The following is an 18,551-nucleotide window of genomic DNA, read 5'->3' as shown; positions in this document are numbered from 1 at the left end:
ATTTACCATCAGCCCACCCTCCTACCTGAGGCCTAGGCAGTCATAGATCTTCCTGTTTCTACAATGTGCCTCTTCTAGAAATTGTATAAAAATGGAATCATATACTATGTAGTGTCTTCTGTCTGACTTCTTTGATTTAGCCTGATGTTTTTGAGATTCATCCGATTTGGTTCATTCCTTTTTACTGCTGAGTAAATCCATTGTGTGGATCTACCCATTTTCTTTGTTCACGCATTAGTTCATGAAAATCTGGGTTATTTCCAGCTTTTTGGCTCCCATGAATAATGCTGTTACCAACATTGAGCTATAAGTTGTTTGTAGATGTGTATTTTCACTTCTCTTTGGTATTTAGGAGTAGAATTGCTGGGGCATGTTGTAAGTGTATGGTTAGCTTAAAAATAATTTTTCCCCAAGGTGGCTATTCTGTTTTACATTCCCATCAGCAATGTAGGAGAGATCAATTGCTCCACATTGTTGCCAACATTTAGCATTGTCAGTGTTCTTTATTTTAGCCATTTTCGTGCATATGTGGTGGTATCTTAGTGGGATTTTAATCTGTGCTTCCCTAATGACTAGTGGTGTTGACAATCTTTAGTAAAGTGTCTATTAATATTTTTCCCATTTTTAAACTGGATTGTTCGCTTTATCATTGAGTTTTAAGAGATGTTTATATATTCTGCATACAAATAGTTTATCAGACATATGTTTTGCAAATATTTTCTCTCGGACCGTGGCTTGTCTTTACCTTGTCTGAATGGTATCTTCGGAAGAGTAAAAAGTTTAATTTTGATTAACCTAATTTTATCTTTTTTTTTTCTTTTATTGCTTTGGGGTTTTGTATCGTATCTAAGAAATCTTTGCTTACTCCAAGACCACAAAGATTTTCTTCTATTTCTTCTCTTAGAAGTTGCATGGTTTTAGGGTTTACATTTAAGTCTGTAGTCCAGTTCTAGTTAACTTTTTTGTGTATGGTGTAAGATAGTAACTGAGATTCATTTTCTTTTCACATGGATATCCAATTTTCTCAGCACATTTGTTGGAAAGATTATCATTTTCCCTATTGAATTACCTTAACACATTTTTCAAAAATAAATAAACCACATATGTGAGCAGTGGTATGATGGTAAATGTTTAACTAACATTCTGGAAAAAAGGAGGAGCCTGATTTATAGCATTGGTCAATTTCCTGATGTGACTCTTCACATGGCTGATTTTAAGCTACCAGTAGTATGATAATCAGCTCACCCAATTACTAAAAAATTTGACAATTAGTTCTGTGAACCAATATAAGCCAGTTTCAACACACTACTGTATGCAAAAATATGAATGATCTGTTTTGTTCTTAGATCTATGTGTCTGTCTTTATGCAGTCACGTATTGTTTACTGTAGCTTTTGAAATCAGGTAGTGTAAATCCTCAGACTGTTTCTCTTTCTCAAAATTGTGTTGGCAATTCTAGATCTCTTGTGCTTTCATATGACTTTTAAGATTAGCTTGTCATTGTCTACAAAAATTTCTGTTGAGATTTTGGTAAGGACTGATTTGAATATATAGATCTGTTTCTAGAATTGCCACCTTAACAATATTGAATCTTCCAATTTATGGATATGGTATATGTCTTTCTTTAGGTCTTTAATTCCTCTTAGCAATGTTATGTAGTTTTCAGTTACAGGCATTGTGCTTCTTTTGTTGAACTTGTTCGTATTTTATTCTTTCTGATGCTATTATGAATGGATTTTGATTTTGTTAAATATTTCTGATGTCTGTTACTAATCTAAAGAAATAGAATTAATTTTTGTATATTGATTGAGTATCCAGCAACCTTGCCAAACTCACTAGTACTAGTTCTAGTACTTTTTGTAGATTCCTGGGGATTTTCTAAATCCAAGTTCGTATTGTATATAAATAATAACAGATTTACTTCTTCTTTCTAATCTCTATATAAATAATGACAGATGTACTTCTTTCTTCTTCTTGCTTTATTATATTGGCTGTGTACAATGTTGAATAGAAATGACAGTAGTGGACATCCTTGCCTTGTTCCTGATCTTTAGAGGAAAGCATTCAGTCTTTCACTATTGAGTATGATGTTATTTATAGAGTTTTTGTAGATGCTATCTATTAGGTTGAAGAAAGTTCTCTTCTCTTCCTACTTTGCTGAGCTTGTTCTTAATCATGAAAAAGTGTTAGATTTTATCAAATGGTTTTTCTGTGTCTATTAAGATGATCATGTGGTTTCTGTCCTTTAGTCTATGAAAATGGTATATTACATTAACTGACTTGGGGGTATTAAACCAACCTTACATTCCTGGGATAAACCTCACTTGTTCCTTGGCGGTTGTTTTAAATGTTTATTTATTTATTTTGGGGGGGGGGAGAAAACACACAGTGGGGGAGGGGAAGAGAGAGAGGGAGAGAGTTTCCCAAGCAGGCTCCATGCTGACAGGCTCCATCCCATGAACCGTGAGATCGTGACCTAGGCTTAGATCAAGTCAAATGCTTAACTGACTGAACCATCCAGGCACCCCTCATTCGTTCATGGAGTTTGAACATTTTTATATATTGCTGAATTTGATTTCCTGACTTTTTGTTAAGAGTTTCGATATTTGTATTTCATGAGGAATGTTGGCCTGTAGTTTTCTTGCAATGTCTTTGACTGGCTTGGTGTCAGAAAAATACCTGGTGTTCCCCATCTTAAAATGAGTTGGGAAGTGTTCTCTTTTCTTCTCTTTTTTACAAGAGATTGTTAGGATTGGTATTTACTTTTTCCTTAATGTTATATATAATTCACCAATGAAACCATCTGGGGCTAGATTTTCTTTGTGGAAAGATTTTAAATTACTAAGTCAGTTTCTTTACTTGATACATATTTATTCAGTTTTTCTATTTCTTTTTTTTTTTTTTTTTAATTTTTTTTTCAACGTGTATTTATTTTTGGGACAGAGAGAGACAGAGCATGAACGGGGGAGGGGCAGAGAGAGAGGGAGACACAGAATCGGAAACAGGCTCCAGGCTCTGAGCCATCAGCCCAGAGCCTGACGCGGGGCTAGAACTCCCGGACCGCGAGATCGTGACCTGGCTGAAGTCGGGCGCTTAACCGACTGCGCCACCCAGGCGCCCCTTTCTATTTCTTTTTTAGTCAGTTTTGTAATTTGCATCTTTCTAAGAATTTGTCCATTTCATCTTTATCGTCAAATGTATTGACATGAAGTTGTTCCTAATATTCCCTTACAATTGAGCTACATTTTAAAGAGTAAATTAGCATGTGTCTCAAGTCATAAAGTGTTTTCTTCAGCACCAGCTGTATTTGTTGAAAAGATATTTACTAAGCACTTCCTATGCACCAAACAAAAAATGAGGAAACTTAAATTTATTGAACACTTCACTAAATGTATCATACATTGTCCCTGGCACTGTGTGGAGCTCATCTCATAGGAGTGTACTCCCGAAATTCTAGGTCTACCTGCAGAAGGAGACGGCACTCTCTCCCGCCTTTCACAACACACTCCCAGTGTTTCCATTTCCTGTCTAAGGAACCATCTTTCTGCAATTAATGGACACAGATCTTTGGGGACCCAACTAACCAGAGGAATTCAGCCTTCCCTTTTCAACCTCAACTGGATAGCTCTGTGGTCTCGTCACACAACCACCCCAGAATTCCTATGACTAAAAAACTCAGATAATAATGGGGAATTGGGGGGCGGGGCAGAGTGAGGAGGGAGTCATTGTGATTTTCCTATAAGCTCTCTTCTAGCTCTCCTTTTTTTCTGCCTGGGTGTATTTGAATGTGTACTTATTTTAACTACCACACTCCCTCCCTCTCATCCTCCACCTGCCGACTGTAGTTTTCTTATTTTGCACTCTTTTTCTTCCATGCAGTTCCTAGCATAGCGCCTAGTAAGTATGGCAATGTAAATTAATTCGTGTAGAAACGCATTGACTCCTAATTGAGCAGTTTTTATTTTTAGCTATCTGTCCTCGTAATTCTATACATGTTATACACATGGGTTTTCTTTGTGTGAGACGCTATCTCCCAGGTGCACAGGGACTTTGAGCTGCGTGCAGCCTATGACAGGACTCAGCGGTTGCCTGCGGAATCTCCATTTGCCTAATGAGGGACCCCAAGCCCTGACACTCATCATTGCCAACAGCCTCATGTCGGATCTTTCCATGTAAGGGAAAGGATGGATTCTTTTCCACTCATTCTCTATTCGCATTAGACTAGCTTTAAACTTTTCTTGACATCGAGACGTCTATTTGCATTTAAGTGAATGCTTTCCTCATTTTAAGAAACCATTCTATGTGGGGTCCATGTGTTTACTGGATATTAATGGATAAGAGGTGAGGTCCTAAATGATTAGAACATTGGCATTCTAAGATTCCCTTTTCTCCCTTTCACACAAAAGAAGCTGAAAGATACATGCAAGCGGATACACAGGCAAGGATCACAAAGCTCGTCTCTTGACCGGGTCATTTCTGCCAGGGAGAAACTATCTTCCATTTTCCTCTGAAAAGAGAGACAAGCTACTCCAGGCCCCCTGCAACCCTCTAGACTCAGGTGTTCTTTTCTTTGTAATCTGTAGATCCTACTTCCTTGACCCAGCTCCTGACAATAGCTTGGCAACCGACAGCATTCACTGTCTCCATGAGATTGCATGAAAGAGCCTGCTTCCTTTCTTCGAGAACCCTTTAATATAACAAATGTAGGCACGGTTTTTGAACAGAGACTTCATACGTTTCCATGACAACGTAAATTACCTGTGAGAATCTGTAGGAAGGTTTTAGTCCATCAAGGCTTAAAAGCACGGTTTTCTTTCTTCATAAAGCAGTCGAGGAATGTTGTTGAAAATTTTGTTGTCAGGAGGATGGGGAGAGAATTTTATTTCCCAAGAACCCAGATACATAATAAATCTGGGCCTTGTGGGCGCAGACGTGGAATTTATATTTGAGTGTAGCTGGCAGTAATCCATTATTCTAAATCCCTGCTTTTCTCAAGAAGTGCTTTGTACCAATTAACACATGTAGATATTCTCCTCAGCAGTCGAATTATTCCTTGTACAATTCTATTTCATCGTTTCTTATAAATGCTGGGCTTTTTCAAATCAGAAATGAAAGAGCAGCCCCTCTTCTCTTCTCTGGCAACACTTTCTCTCCAAGGCCAAACCCTGTCTCCATTCTCCTGACGCCCGCCCTCCTCCCTCTCCTGGGGCCTGGTTTCATCAATCACCCAGCTCCCCGCCCATCTTCAGTCTCCCCCCTATAATTGCCCTTTCAGTATCTCCCCTTGAATCACGGCAAGAAAATGGGCATACATGGGACAAGTCCTTAAGAAGCAAACATCTGTGTACGACAGACAGTCGCTATTGGAGATTTAATTAATCAGGCATTCACTGAATGTGACTTTGTTCGAGTCTAATGCGAAATGCATTCAGAAACAAACCTGGCATCGGAAGCTGCTGCCCAAACTGTGCCCTCTCCTAGGACTGGAATGTTGACCGCAGTGGCCAGGAATACAACAATAGGGACAGACATTTGACTGTGTGATTATTTGTGTCTCCCCACCTGACCACCAGTTCAGTAGAGGCACTTGCTGCCTCTGCCTGTTCACGTTATGTTGCTAGCTCTGGGCCCGGAATGTAGAAGATACCCAATGATTTTTCTCGAACAAACAACTCTGTAATGAAAACCAAATACGTGGACTGTACGGTTATCCACCATGGGCTTTGCAGTTCTGATACACACGGACAGGGCCCCTCCAGTGAATACATTCACACTGAACCTCACATCGACCCTGTGAGGTAGGTCTTGTATCAGTCCTTTCCAAAGGAGCTCACTGTGGTTCAGAGCAGGTGAGGGCCTGGCCCAAGGATTAGAGCCAGGATCGAGCCTGGGTTTATCTCATTCCAGAGCCTGTGCCATCGCCAGTGAACCATTTTCTCTGTTCTGACCCGGGCTCTATGCTGCTTATCACCTTGTTAACCTCTCTGCCTGCACCTCCCTGAGACCTGAATGTGCTGTGCGCTCTGAGACATCACTTTCTCCTGAGGGCCTGTGTTTTCCCTTCTGGCCCCAAGGCAGGTGCAGCATTATCAGCTCCCTTGCAGCTGAGGCTTTGCTACCTTCTAGTGAAGGCTGCAGTATGGTCCCTCTCAGTTTCTTACAACCAGATCATGACCTTTTGTTCACTTGGTGCCACAGTTCTGCTGGGAACTTGAACTTCCTGTGCTCCGCTCACACCGGTACCTTCTGCCTTGCCGAAATGAAGCGTGGGTATTTTAAACCCCAGTTAATGAGAGGCAGAATTTCTAACAGGCGTCTGCATTAGGATCTATTGCTATGTAACAAATTACTCCAAAACTTAACACCTCAGGCCAACAAGTGTTTATTATCTCCCACAGCTTCTGAGGGTCAGAAATCCAGGAATGGCTTAGCCGGTGGTCTCTTCCTATGTCATCTGATGTCATCCTTGCCTGAGGCTGAGGGATCCACTTCTAAGGTGGTTCACTTGCAAGGCTTTTAGCAGGAGGCCTCAGTTCCCAGCCACGCAGGCCTCTCCATAAGGGTTGATTGAGTATCCCCAGGTCAGGGCAGCTTTCTGTCCTCAGTGTGAAGGTTCCACAAGCAAACAAGCCAGGGGCTGCAATGCCCGCAACGGTCTCAGAAGCTACATACCGACACTTCCACCATATTCTGTGTTGAAAGTGAGTCACTAAGTCCAATCACGTTCAAGGGAAGGGGAATTAGGGACCCCTAAAGGAGGAGTGTCCAAGAATTTGTGGACATACGGTGAGAAGTGCTATGGATGCCAGATGCCATGAGATGCTTGTGTAGCAACTTTGTGCCCTGTCTGTGGCCGGGGCAGCCTGGGGGCTTCCTGTTTAGCCGTTCACACGGGTGAGTGAGGTGAAGGCTGGATTTCGAATCCCTGGCCCAGGCACCGTGAGCATTACACAGGTGCAAAACGACTGTCCTGATCCTTAATACCTGTACATTCTGGGTAGGAAGAAAGCCATCTACACAGGTAACCTCCTCTGAGAGCACGGTGAGTGCTACAGAGGGACGAAGGTTGGAGAAGAACAAGCTCGAAGCAATGGTGGGGCAGGTGAAGACCCCTAGAGGGGAGGGCACCCGAGCCTGGCATGGATGATCGTGTGGTATTTCAGTAGCTGGAGGCATGGAGGGAAGAGCAGACTGGGGACGGGAACAGCATGGGCAAAACTTCAGTGGTGGGAAGGTGCAGTGTGTGTTTGGGAAGGGCAGCATGGTGTTCTCATTGGCAAAATCAGTGATAGTGCCTGCGACACGGGGCTGATGCTGCTACATCCGGTGATTTGTTTAAAGAGCTTTGCACAGGGGTGCCTGGGTGGTGCAGTCGGTTAAGCATCCGACTTCAGCCAGGTCACGATCTCGCGGTCCATGAGTTCGAGCCCCGCGTCGGGCTCTGGGCTGATGGCTCAGAGCCTGGAGCCTGTTTCCAGTTCTGTGTCTCCCTCTCTCTCTGCCCCTCCCCCGTTCATGCTCTGTCTCTCTCTGTCCCAAAAATAAATAAATGTTGAAAAAAAAATTAAAAAAAAAAAAAAGAGCTTTGCACAGCGCCTGGTGCCAAGAAAGTTCTCGCTGAAATGATGACGTGAATGACTGACACAGAGGAAGACCTTAGGCTGGAAAAGTAACGTGGGGCCAAGTCACAGGGCCGTGCGTGTCGTCCTGAGGAATCACAGCACGAGGAGGCTAGAAGGGGCCTTAGTTTGGACTATTTTTGGTCCCGTAGCAACTGGGATCTGTTGCGTGTTAGTGGGGGAGTAGCATGCTCATGGCTGAGCTAGAGGAAGACCTCTCCCATGGCATGTGCCGGATGATTCAGAGTGGGGTGAGGGACCGAGACTCTGGTGCTGTGATCCTGATGCTGTGGTCCAGGGAGAGGAGGCACTGAGGGCTGAAGTGAGATGGTTCGTGGGGACTGGCTAGGAGGAGGTGAAGGTAGGGTATTTGTTGACTCCTTTAAAAACTTTGCCTGGTCAGCAAGCTGCTTTAGCAGTTGCTCTGAACACAGGTATGCACCTGTTTAAAGGTCCTGTGGGAACAGCCTAGGAACATCCTGTCCACCAAGTCTCCATGAGATGGCTCACCTTGCGCCTGCCTTTGCCATTCCTTGGTAGAGGGTTGGGGGCTGGCCCTGGTTTCTCTCCACAAATTTTCCCAGCACACAGGGGCCATCAGAGGAGTCCTTTAAACCCAAACTTGAACATACTGATTGGGCCTCCTTGTCTGTGTAGCTTACCCACTCACAGAGGGATGGACAGCATGGTCGCAAACCCTTCTCTGCCCCTGCAGGGATTGCGCAGGGGAGAAATCATGCATCAAGCTTCAAATGATCTGCTGGGGAGGGGACAGTGGGCCCTTGGCAATGCAGTTGGAAATCCTGTCCCCATGACTTCCCCACATCATGATCCAGGAGGAGCCATAGCATGAGGAACATCTCTGGGATGCCAGGGACAGTAGCCTGCAGATGTGGGACCCTCCCAGTATGCTCAGAGCCTCAGGCTGGGGCATCCAGACTGGCTGAAGGGCATTGCTGTCTTGTGATCACTGCCTGAAGCTGAAGCTGCCATGAACTTGAAGGTGGATTATACACCCACCCCAAGTGTGGGATGGTGGAAGGGGTGGGGGCTTCGAGTCAGACAGACTCACAGTTCAATAACTGCTTACTGGTTTGGCAAGTGTCTACACCTGTCTGTGCTCAGATTCCTCATATATAACATGGGGCTAATAACGGTGACCTCACAGAGATATTAAAAGGGTAAAAGGAGGTTGGGTCCACAGAGGGTTCAAACTAAAAGAAGTAGGTGTCAGGCAAGTGTTGGCAAACTTTTCCTCCCCTTTCCTGCCCCCTGATTCTGAGGGGCTCCTTCCTTCCCCCAGCCCTTTACCACTATGGCAGCTTCACTCACCAGGGGCTCTGAGCTGCCTCCTGTCAATCTAGGGAGGATGGATTTTATGAAAGCTGAGGAGGCACCAAATGCTTGCTTTCGTAAGGGCAACTCTTCCCTACAAGGACTTAAGGATGTGGGGTGCGTGGGTTTTAGCAATAATAGAAGCCCCAAGTGTGAGCAGCTTTGTGAGTACCTGAAGTAGAATGGAACGCTTGGTTTCCTTTAATTCTCCAAATACATCCTGAGGGTATCGCTCTGTGCTGTGTGGGGCACCAGGGAAACACAGATAAACGCAGCCCTGTCCCTGATGAAGAGGGACTCCGCCCGGGTCAGGTGCTTGCGAGCACATACTCATTTCAGCATGATGGGCACTGGAACACGAGTACAGGCAGGACATTTTCCCGCCTCCCAGGAGCAAGTGTCTGCCCCGTCTGGACAGGGAGGGAAGGGTTCAGGAGAGGGGCCGTAAGCTGACCAGAAGTGAAATCAAATAATAGCCACTTCCATTAAATATTCACCCGATGCCAAGCCCTTAAATCCTGTGAAGGATGGGAGACCGATATGGAGCAGGGCTCTGAGTGGGAGCCCGAGTGAGAGAAGGGCCCTGGCGGGGCAGGGGGAGACAGATGCGGTCCTCCCTAGACAGATGGGGTCTGCCCCTAACCTGCAGTTGGACATAGGATAAGTTGAAGGACATCCCTTTGCAGCCATGCAAATGAGGTTGGACTCAAAAGTAGGGTTCCATCAAGAATTTTCTGTTACATATCTTATTCCTCAAAAGAGGTAAAATAAACTCATGAAATCATTAAAATAACATGAAACTGCATAGGTAACCACAAAGTTGGACAATGTAGTAAAGTGTCCAGGAGCTGAGAGAGAGGCAACTTTGGGCTGAGAAATCCAGGAGGGGCTCCTGGAAGAGGAGAGCCCAGAGCAGGGCCTTGACGAATAATTAATACAGGGGCAGTCTGAGAGGAGGGCATCAGCAATTTGGAGCGATAGGCTGCCTCACTCAGAAACGTTCGGCGGCTCCCCAGGCCTAGCTCAAGCATCTAAACGTGGCATTCCAGGCTCTGTAAGCCTGGCCGCAACTCCTACCGGCCCGGTCACCTTGACATCCTTCCGAGAACCTCACTCTTCACACCGAGCAGCTCACCTGCTCTCTGAACCTGCCACACAGACTCAGACTGCTGCCTGAATTCCTTTTATCCGCTTCTCTGTCTACACCCTTCAGTGCCCCCTTCAGAATTAAGCATCCTTTTCCCTCTTTCCCTCTGTCCCATTTGCTTTGGGTCACACATGGACAGATCCTGACCTAGTAAACCGTGGCTGTCTCACCCAGGGCTTACTCCTCCCTGTGGGCCACAGGCCACACCCATGCTGAATGATTGAATGAATGAATGGACGGATGATCAAGCTGAGATCTGGCTGCACAGACGGGGAGTCCGTGGTTACAGGGGCCCGTAAACTTGTGGCAAGAGGCTCTGGACAGGACTGACCTGAGAATGTGGCCCATTGTGCTCTGGGAGGGGCAGCTCAGGGCTGGAGGAGCTCGGGTGTGTCACATAAACTCTCCACGGCACTGCAGACATCAGGCCTGAGCCCGCACGAGCACCTCCAGTGAGAACAGGCCAAACACTGTGCAGCTCTAGCCCGTTGCCGGAGTGCCGTCGGAAGGATGTGGCCTGTGGAAGCTGACTGACGTGGGCTCGCACTTCACCTCCGCTCATCTGCCAGCCGTTTGCTCTTATGCGAGCCGCATAACCTCTCTGAGCCTTGGTTACCTTCTTTTGGTAGTATTAGAGATCTAAAACCACCTTCTCTCAAAGTTGTTGTAAGGGTTATAGAGAAAAATACCAAAGCCAGACCAAAAGCACCCTCCAGCTTATGAAAGGTGACTAATGAACGGTAGCTAATTCTGTTTTCATGACATATGATTACTTATTCCACGTGGCTGGGGAAAGTTTTGTGGAGAGTTCAACGAAAGTTCTGAGTAACAGAATTTGGGCTTCAACCTAACAGTCGATCGTAATCACAGTAAACTTATCAAAGGACTTACCAACATGGCCTCATGGGAAGATTAGTTATTTAAGGTCAGGGTTATTAGTTATTTAAGGTCAGGATACGTCCCACGAGGACGTATCCCATGGATAATGCTTACAGTGAGACACTTGCCAGCCCACAGGGGCCACTGCAGAGATACAGAAAGCTGCAGAGGCTGGCGTGGGAGAAATGATCCGGAAACTGTTTTTAGGGCCAGTGTGTACCTATCGCAGTCCTAATTCTGGAAGCAGGCAGGGGCAAGAGTGGAGAACTCCGGGTCCTGCCATCATGTATTCAGGAACCGGGTTGTTACTTGTGAGCCTTGTATGAGGGGCTTTGGTGGTTCTTGAGTTCTGAAGGCCGGGAGGAAGGAGGGACAGCCTGGAGCCTTAGACAGGTCCTGGGTGGCCATGCCCCCCACTGTGACCCGGGGCCAGCTCTAGGCCGGTGTGGAGAGCCAGAATGGCTCAGAAGTCAGGTCATAGTAACTGGTTGAGCCAATGGAGGTGTAAAAGGGAGGAGGAGAGGACAGAAAAGGAGATAAAGCAGCCTTGATGCCGGACCAGATGGGTGCCATTCACACAGTCAGGCGGGTCTCAACCTTCCAAGTCCCCTTCTCCTCCCACGTTCTCCGTCTCAGTGGGCAGCACCTGCCACCCACAGACCAAAATCCTGGAGTCTCCAGGTTCCTCTCTGACCCTGGCCTCCCACAGCTCAGCCACTCTCAAGTCCCGCCCGTTTCCCTCTTGGCCCAGAGCCACTCTCTGTCCCCACTGCCACTGTCCTGGTTCAGGGCTCGGCTTTCCTCCTGGCTCACTGCACAGTCTCCCGCCTGGCCTCCCGACTCCCCTCTCCCCGTCTGTCTGCCATTCACACTGCTGCCAGAGTTCTCTCTCCCCAGACTGATCTGGCCACATTCATCTTTGGCTTGCAGTCATTTGGCAATTTCTTGTTACAGTCCAGACCATCCCCTCAGCATGGCTGGCAGGACCTCAGGATCTGTCCAGCCTCTTGTGCTCTTCCCCACAAGCTTCAACTCAACCACCCGAACTGCCTGCAGGTCCCCATAGAGGACCGTGTCTCAGCAGCCTCTTTGTGCACCCCTCGTTCTGCCCAGAACCCTGGCTGGCTCCCTGCCCCGTCTCTGATTCCGCTCCAGAACCAACATCCCCGACTCCCTCCCAGGCCGGCCTAGGTGAAGCTCACCACTCCCCCCCTTTCATGGCTCTTTTCTTATTGTCCTGGAGTAACCTCACTCCCTCTGCCTCCCACATCTCGAGCCCAGAGCCTGTTCTGAACACAGTTTGGCCTCCACAGAGCTCAGCATCTTGTCAGACAGACCCTGGGCAGTCAGTAAATGTTTTGTGAATGAGTGAATGAATGAGAGAAGGAAATCGACCGATGAGGGAATGAAGGAGACAATTTGGCAGAGGAGACAAGATGGTTTGGGTTGAGTCTGACTTGGTGGGGCCTCCAGGTGGGGGTCCCAGCTACAGTGGAAAGGCGAGTCTGAAGCTTGGGGGAGGGTCTCTTAAGAAACTCAGCTCACAAACGAGCCAATTCCCCTCAGGAGGTCCAATGGCCAGCAAATGGCTCAGTGTTCCCAAACCTGCTTTATGGACTCAGGGAGCCTCCGAGCTTGGAGGACATCATAAAGACATTGTCTGGTCTGAGTCTTTTCTTGACAAGTGAGGGAACTAAGGCTCAGAGAGGGGAGAAGCCGGCTCTGCCGCTCTTTAGAGGCGGTGCTAGGACCCATGTGTCTTCACCATAGTCTCAGCTCTTTCTGCCATCCCCTGTGGCCTCCTGTTTGTGCTGCCCATCTCTGAGCCCCGAAGCAGGGCATTATCAGTGAGGGTGAGGAGGGAGCTGCAAGAACCTAACCACAGATACTCACACCCCAACCCTTCCTCTCCTACAACACAGCTTCTCACGGCCCCAGATGAGAACAGACCCAACAAATGTCACGCACTCAACAGACCAGAGGGACCCTGTGGCCTCCAACAGCAGCATGTGTTTTACCCTGTTTTTGGACATTGTCCCCAGCTAGTCTCCAGCCCTATAACAGATGAGAAATAACTGATTCGAATCCACAGGATCCTCACAGAAAAAGTAAGAAAATCGGTCCACGTCCACACTGACTCGGATGGTGGTCATCATAGGGTCAGGGCCAATAGCCATTCACACCGGAGCACGTGAAGACTCTCCCGCACACACACACCCCAACACGAGCCCTAACAGTGACATCCGAAGTATGTTCAGTGCATTGTTTATTTGTGATCTGCAAGCATTTAGACATTCCATAAGTATTTTCATCCACAGTGATTAAGATTATTACATTTCTGGCAGTATAAGAAGTGAGCCCCCTGCTCTCAAGGGGAGGAATTATCCTTGAGGGCTCTGGCTAACAAAAGATCTCCCTCATGACAAGGCAGGGAAGGGAACTGGCACGCGGCCTTGGCCACATTGTCTCATTTTCATGTTCTTGACCTCACACACAGCAGGCATTCAATCATATAGTTAAGCCCATGCGTGACTGAATGGATTGCGTGTTTTCAGACTCATTTTGGATGTTGCAAAAACGGGGCCCAAAGATTACAACTGCCTGTCCCTGATCACACAGTGGTGGCTGGGAACCTGAGCTCCTTCTTCCCACAATGGCCGTTCCCACAGCCCGCATTAACTTGACAGGGAGGAAAACGCGCACTTGCCTGTGAGCAAAGGGTGACTTTAACCGCTCAGCCACACCTCCGTCTGCCCCACAAGCACTAATCGAGAGCTCGTGGTGTTTGCAGCCCCGGACAGGGAGCCCTGCTTCCCGGCAGATAATGTTTAATGTCACTTATGCTTTCTTTGATTCACAGAAATGAATTCCGAGCATGGACGGACATCAAGCCTGTGAAACCAATAAAGGCCAAGCCCCAGTATAAGCCTCCAGATGACAAGATGGCTCATGAGACCAGCTACAGCGCCCAGTTCAAAGGGGAGGCCAATAAGCCAACGCCAGCCGACAATAAGGTGATTGATCGCAGAAGAATACGCAGCCTCTACAGTGAACCTTTCAAGGAACCCCCAAAGGTGAGACAGATCTTGTGGGGGAACCCCTGAGCACAACCTAGAACGGAGGGGCTCATTGCAGCAGAGCGTGAGGGCAGGGCTCCTGCAGACCCTGGCCCAGTCCCTAAGGGCTCCTGGAAAACCCCTCCTCTTCTCCGTAGCACACAGGCACTAAGGAACCTTTGCTAAATTCAAAGGGAATGTTCAAAGGAACAGTGCCTAAAGTAAAACAGCTTGAAGACTGGCAGGTTTCCAGAGAACCAGCTTCGGCTTTTGAGAAGCACCCCGCTCCAAAAAAGTGGCCGAAAAATCCCACCTGAGCCCTAAAGCCCTCCCTGTCTTAAAAATCCCTTCAGGGGCTTTTGCCCCCGAAGAGCTGGCCATTAGAGGTATCTCTCCTGGCTTCCTCCCCGCCCTGCCCCCGCCACATCCTCCGCTCCAGTCCCTGGACGCTTCCTCACTCCTCTTCATCCTTTTCCTCCGTAAACACTATCCAGCGCCAGTTCTTAGTCAAGGCACAGCTGTCACATCAGCTGCAAGATGTGTTCCGGGTAATTTGTTACTATAATAAACAGTTTGCAAGTGATTTACAATTCCAAGTAACTTGCAGTGGATTCAGGGGTTTCCGTGTAATAACACGACTTTGCCTTATTTGCATCCAGTGCACACCCCTGAGGGGGAGAGCCAAGTTGGAGACACAGCTGGAAGCAGGAATCCGATTTGCCAGAGCTGGTTCTGTGCTATCAAGCCACGTGGAATCGTGCAAATACCTGCTCCCCTATCTATAATAGCAGGACAAGTGTGAGATCCTTTCCTCTGCTTTTGTCTGAAAGTCTCGCACAGAAACAGAGTTTCCTATGTGGCCCAGGACTGATTTGTAGGTAAAGTAGCTGATCAACCCAGTCTGCCTGGACTCCTCCAGCTGTAGCAGTGAAAGTTCCACGTTCCATGAAGGCCCTCAGTCCCAGGCAAACCAGGATGGTTGGTTACATTCTGTGCAGGTTCCGTGGACCTCACTGAGGAAATGACCTAGCCTGTGAACCCCCACATCATCTCTGTCCATCATCCATAGACAACGTGGGGCCCAGGACATAGGGCTGGCTTTGCACCAAAGAAGACTCAAAGGGGAGGAAGGAGGGAAGATCGGGGCATAGGGAACCCAGAGGTGGAGGGCATATGGAGGGACCAGACAGAGCGGGCCCAGAGTTCTGGGGGTAAAAGAGGGCCAGGCCATCGCCCGGGAGTGGGGTCAGAGCTAGAGGAAGGGTTTCGGGTAGAGCGGATGGGCCGGAATGGCGGCTCTGGGGAGAATAGTCTGGGGAGCCAGCAGGAGAGGAAGAGTGCTGTGCTGAAGGCCTCGCTGAGGTGAGATGTGGTTTCTCCACATGAGCTGGCCTCCCTGGAGACAGAAGCAGAGGAGAGGCTGGCTTATGCCAGAATCTCTGCGTCTTCTATCAGCTAAGGTTCACTTCTTATTAATACCCGTCCACCACGGCTGGGCCACAGCCCTACTCCCCACCACCTCTGCAGTCTGGGCCTCTGGTGTTGGAGAGCCTCGCTCGTGGCAGAGAAGAGAGCATTGGGAAGCACGGGCTGCCCCTCCGGTTTCTGTTGGAGGTGACCCACATCACTTCTGCTCACATGTCATTGACGGAAGCAAATCATAGGCCTGCCTGAGTTGAACAGGGTGACGAGGTATAATCTTCCCTTAGGGAGGGGCGGCAGCAGATGTTGCAAAACAGTAACATCATCCACCACCAGTGTGGTTCAGTGGTGACAGCCACCATGCCGGAGAGCCACTGAGCGTGTGGCCAAAGCCACTGACCAGCCGGTTTACGCGGGAGAAGCCAAATGACTTACCGCCACTGAAAATACCTTCTGCCCTGCGCTCCCTCAATGCCCAGTATTGTCGTTAGAGTTACTGTTTGGCTAATCGTGTCTTCTCTCTAACTTCTCTCTCTCGCTCCCTCCCCTTTTGTGTTTCTGTATTTGCGGTCTGTCTGTCTGTCTCTCCGAGCAGGTGGAAAAACCTAGCGTTCAGAGTTCCAAACCAAAAAAGACCTCAGCAAGCCATAAGCCCCCGCGGAAGGCCAAAGACAAGCAGGTGGTGTCGGGCCGGGCTTCCAAGAAAAAGAGCACAGAGGGTGCCAGTGCCGCCCAGCCTGATGACAAGGAGCAAAGTAAAGAGATGAACAATAAACTGGCTGAGGCTAAAGAGTAAATTTCACTGCACTTTCCTTTTATCCTTCTTTCCTTTTTTTTTTTTTTTTTTTTTTTTTTTTTAACCAACCAACAAAAAAGGCCACAAAATTGATTAGAGGCTTCTCATCTGCCTTGGTCCCGAGTGTTCCGGGAGCTCTTTGGTTTGGTTTCTTTCAGTGGAGGGATGCCGTTTCAAAGACCTCGCGGCATGCCTCCTCTCCAAATCTACATGGGCCGGGCTGAGTGCAGCGCGGGTGTCCGCGCCGCGGGGGGCCCCCGGAACACCAGGGACCCCGGGAAGTGCTGCTCACTGGTTGTGCCTCCCACGGCAAGTGAGAGCGCTCGCTGGTGAGGGGGGCAGGCAGGCCTTAGCATGCAGAGGCAGTTCCGAGTGCCTGGACGTCTTCTGGCCACACTTGGGAATGCCTGTAGGGTGTCCTCCCCCTGTTCTCCCCCAAGGCCCGTGTCAGCGATCGGTTCTGAACTTGAGGTGAATGTGTTCTTTTCCAAACTTCGGAGGGTTATCATGTGCTTTAGAAGCTCAACTTGGGCTTCAGCGATGGACAACGTTTGTGGCCAGATTTAAAAAGCAAAAAAACCTCGGCCTTAACGTCCGTACAATGAATTGTGTCTGTTAAGTTTAAGTAACTCTTTTCATAGAATTTTCTGTTAGAAACGCGCGACTCCATTTAGTTTCCTATCAGTGGGCTTTCCGTTGGATGCCAAGTAATAGATATGCCACTGATGACTCAGACCAGGCCAGGGTGAAAAGGTTAGGTGTTTTAGGTACGTTCTAGACATCACAGGAAGATGAAGAAATTGAGAGGGGAGTATTCTCCCCCGTTTACCCTCAGCCTATCCAGTGTTACCAATTTTGCAGAGCAACTGGTTACAGATGACTGAGGAAGGAAGTTCAGGGTGTAAGGTAGTGTGTTTAGAGCGTGGCTTCCTTGCTTCTGAGAAACACAAGGTTGGAAGTAGACGTAGTGACACGTGTGGTGATGTTCACTCTCCCTTCCCAAACCCGTGTTTGCTCTGTTCCTCGGAGAGGACAGAGGCTGCTGAGCTTCGGGTTAGAGGAAATTTCTGTGACTTAGCTGAAGATTAGGAGAGTCCCCTAGTAAGTGATTAGCAGGCATTTTAACCTCACTGATGAATGAAAGCAGCTCTCACCGTATCGTGTTTTGCGTGTCTGTGTGGCCAACGCCCCCCCAGTGGGGTGGCAAGTGGCACCTTAGTTGTGCTAGAGTTGTATCATAGGCATTAGTCAGAGAGTTGTGAAAAGACCCCCAGTGCTCACGGGGGAACCCAAAATACCTACTGGAAAAATTGCATCCCCAAACCTTGCGACGTGTACATCGCTCGGTACGCTTTCTTTCTCCCGTCCTTGAAATCCTGACCGTCGCCGGCACCGCGACACGGCTGGGCCTTCGTCCGGTGCCCAGCCGCTGCTGTGTAAGGACGGCGGTGGCGGTGGAGAGCGGGGCCGCGTCAATCCCTTTCAGTCCGTGTGGTGTGGAGGAAGCGGGGCCTCCCCCAGTCCTCTCCGGTTCTGACCATTCAAGCAGCAGAGTCACTGTTTACCCCATCTTGTCGGGCACTTGGGCTGGCTGAGACGTCTTTCACAAATACGTCAGGTGTGTGCTGTGTGGGCCGCATTTGTTAAGAGAACAGGATTCTTAGAAATGAAGCGCTCGGCCGGGCCCACCGTCACCTTCCTTTCTATCTCAGGGCGTGGAACTGAGATGTTTTGAAGAAGGTAGAGACCGTTAGCGAGTTTCAATGTTCACGCATCACAGATTTGGAAGCCTGTCTGGAAATGACCAGAGCAGATCTCAGTGTTGATTCTAGCTATCTGCTAGCTAATCTTAACATTAACCGGAGAGCTCTAGCAGCGTGATCGTAACTTGACCCAGAGAATTTTGCCAACGTGTGTTCGTTCGCTCAAGATCTGGCATTCGTCAGGCGTGTCAATGTTAGCCACAATTTGAATTTCTCCAGAGAACCGTCATATGTGTTTTACAAATCAAGTAAGTCAGACTTTACGATGCACAGAGGAACGTTCATTCCACGTTCTCGTCCTGAACGCCTGTGAGCCAGGCACCGTGTTAGGCACCCTGGCTACTCTACATAAATCTGTCTCCACAGCAGCACAACCATATGATGTGATCTCGGTGCCTGATGCGAGTTTCTTTGCCCAAATTGTAGCTTCCCACCCACTTTGCAGCCCCGGGGACTGAATTTCCTACCCTGCCCCACCTACGGCTTTAGATGCAACCTGTATCGTGTCTTTTCAACCCTTCAGCCCCCTCCGCCC

General features: G+C 48.2%; 1 protein-coding gene and 1 long non-coding RNA gene across 3 annotated transcripts in view; one reads left to right on the top strand and one right to left on the bottom strand.

Annotated features, from left to right (window-relative positions):
- The window catches only part of MAP6 (microtubule associated protein 6), a 77,173-nt gene that overhangs the window by 40,393 nt on the left and 18,229 nt on the right, over positions 1 to 18,551 (top strand). Inside the window, exons 3-4 of one of the 2 annotated variants that reach the window (XM_040489393.1) lie at positions 13,840 to 14,053; positions 16,053 to 16,249. In XM_040489393.1, the coding sequence (XP_040345327.1) occupies positions 13,840 to 14,053; positions 16,053 to 16,249 (411 nt within the window). Of the gene's footprint in view, positions 1 to 13,839; positions 14,054 to 16,052; positions 18,051 to 18,551 lie in introns of those variants that run through there. The other variant, XM_040489394.1, reaches the window with a different exon arrangement.
- Positions 7,577 to 11,511, bottom strand: LOC121039296 (uncharacterized). Its single transcript, XR_005794682.1, has 2 exons — positions 10,992 to 11,511; positions 7,577 to 7,963 (listed from the first exon to the last, which is right to left on the bottom strand). It is a non-coding gene; the product is annotated as an uncharacterized LOC121039296 (long non-coding RNA).

The sequence above is a fragment of the Herpailurus yagouaroundi genome, unplaced genomic scaffold, assembly GCF_014898765.1.
Source record: "Herpailurus yagouaroundi ecotype Mexico unplaced genomic scaffold, PumYag 180, whole genome shotgun sequence".
NCBI lineage: Eukaryota > Metazoa > Chordata > Mammalia > Carnivora > Felidae > Herpailurus > Herpailurus yagouaroundi.
The sequence above is the reverse complement of the archived record's forward strand: the minus strand, read 5'-3'. Positions and strand labels throughout refer to the sequence as shown.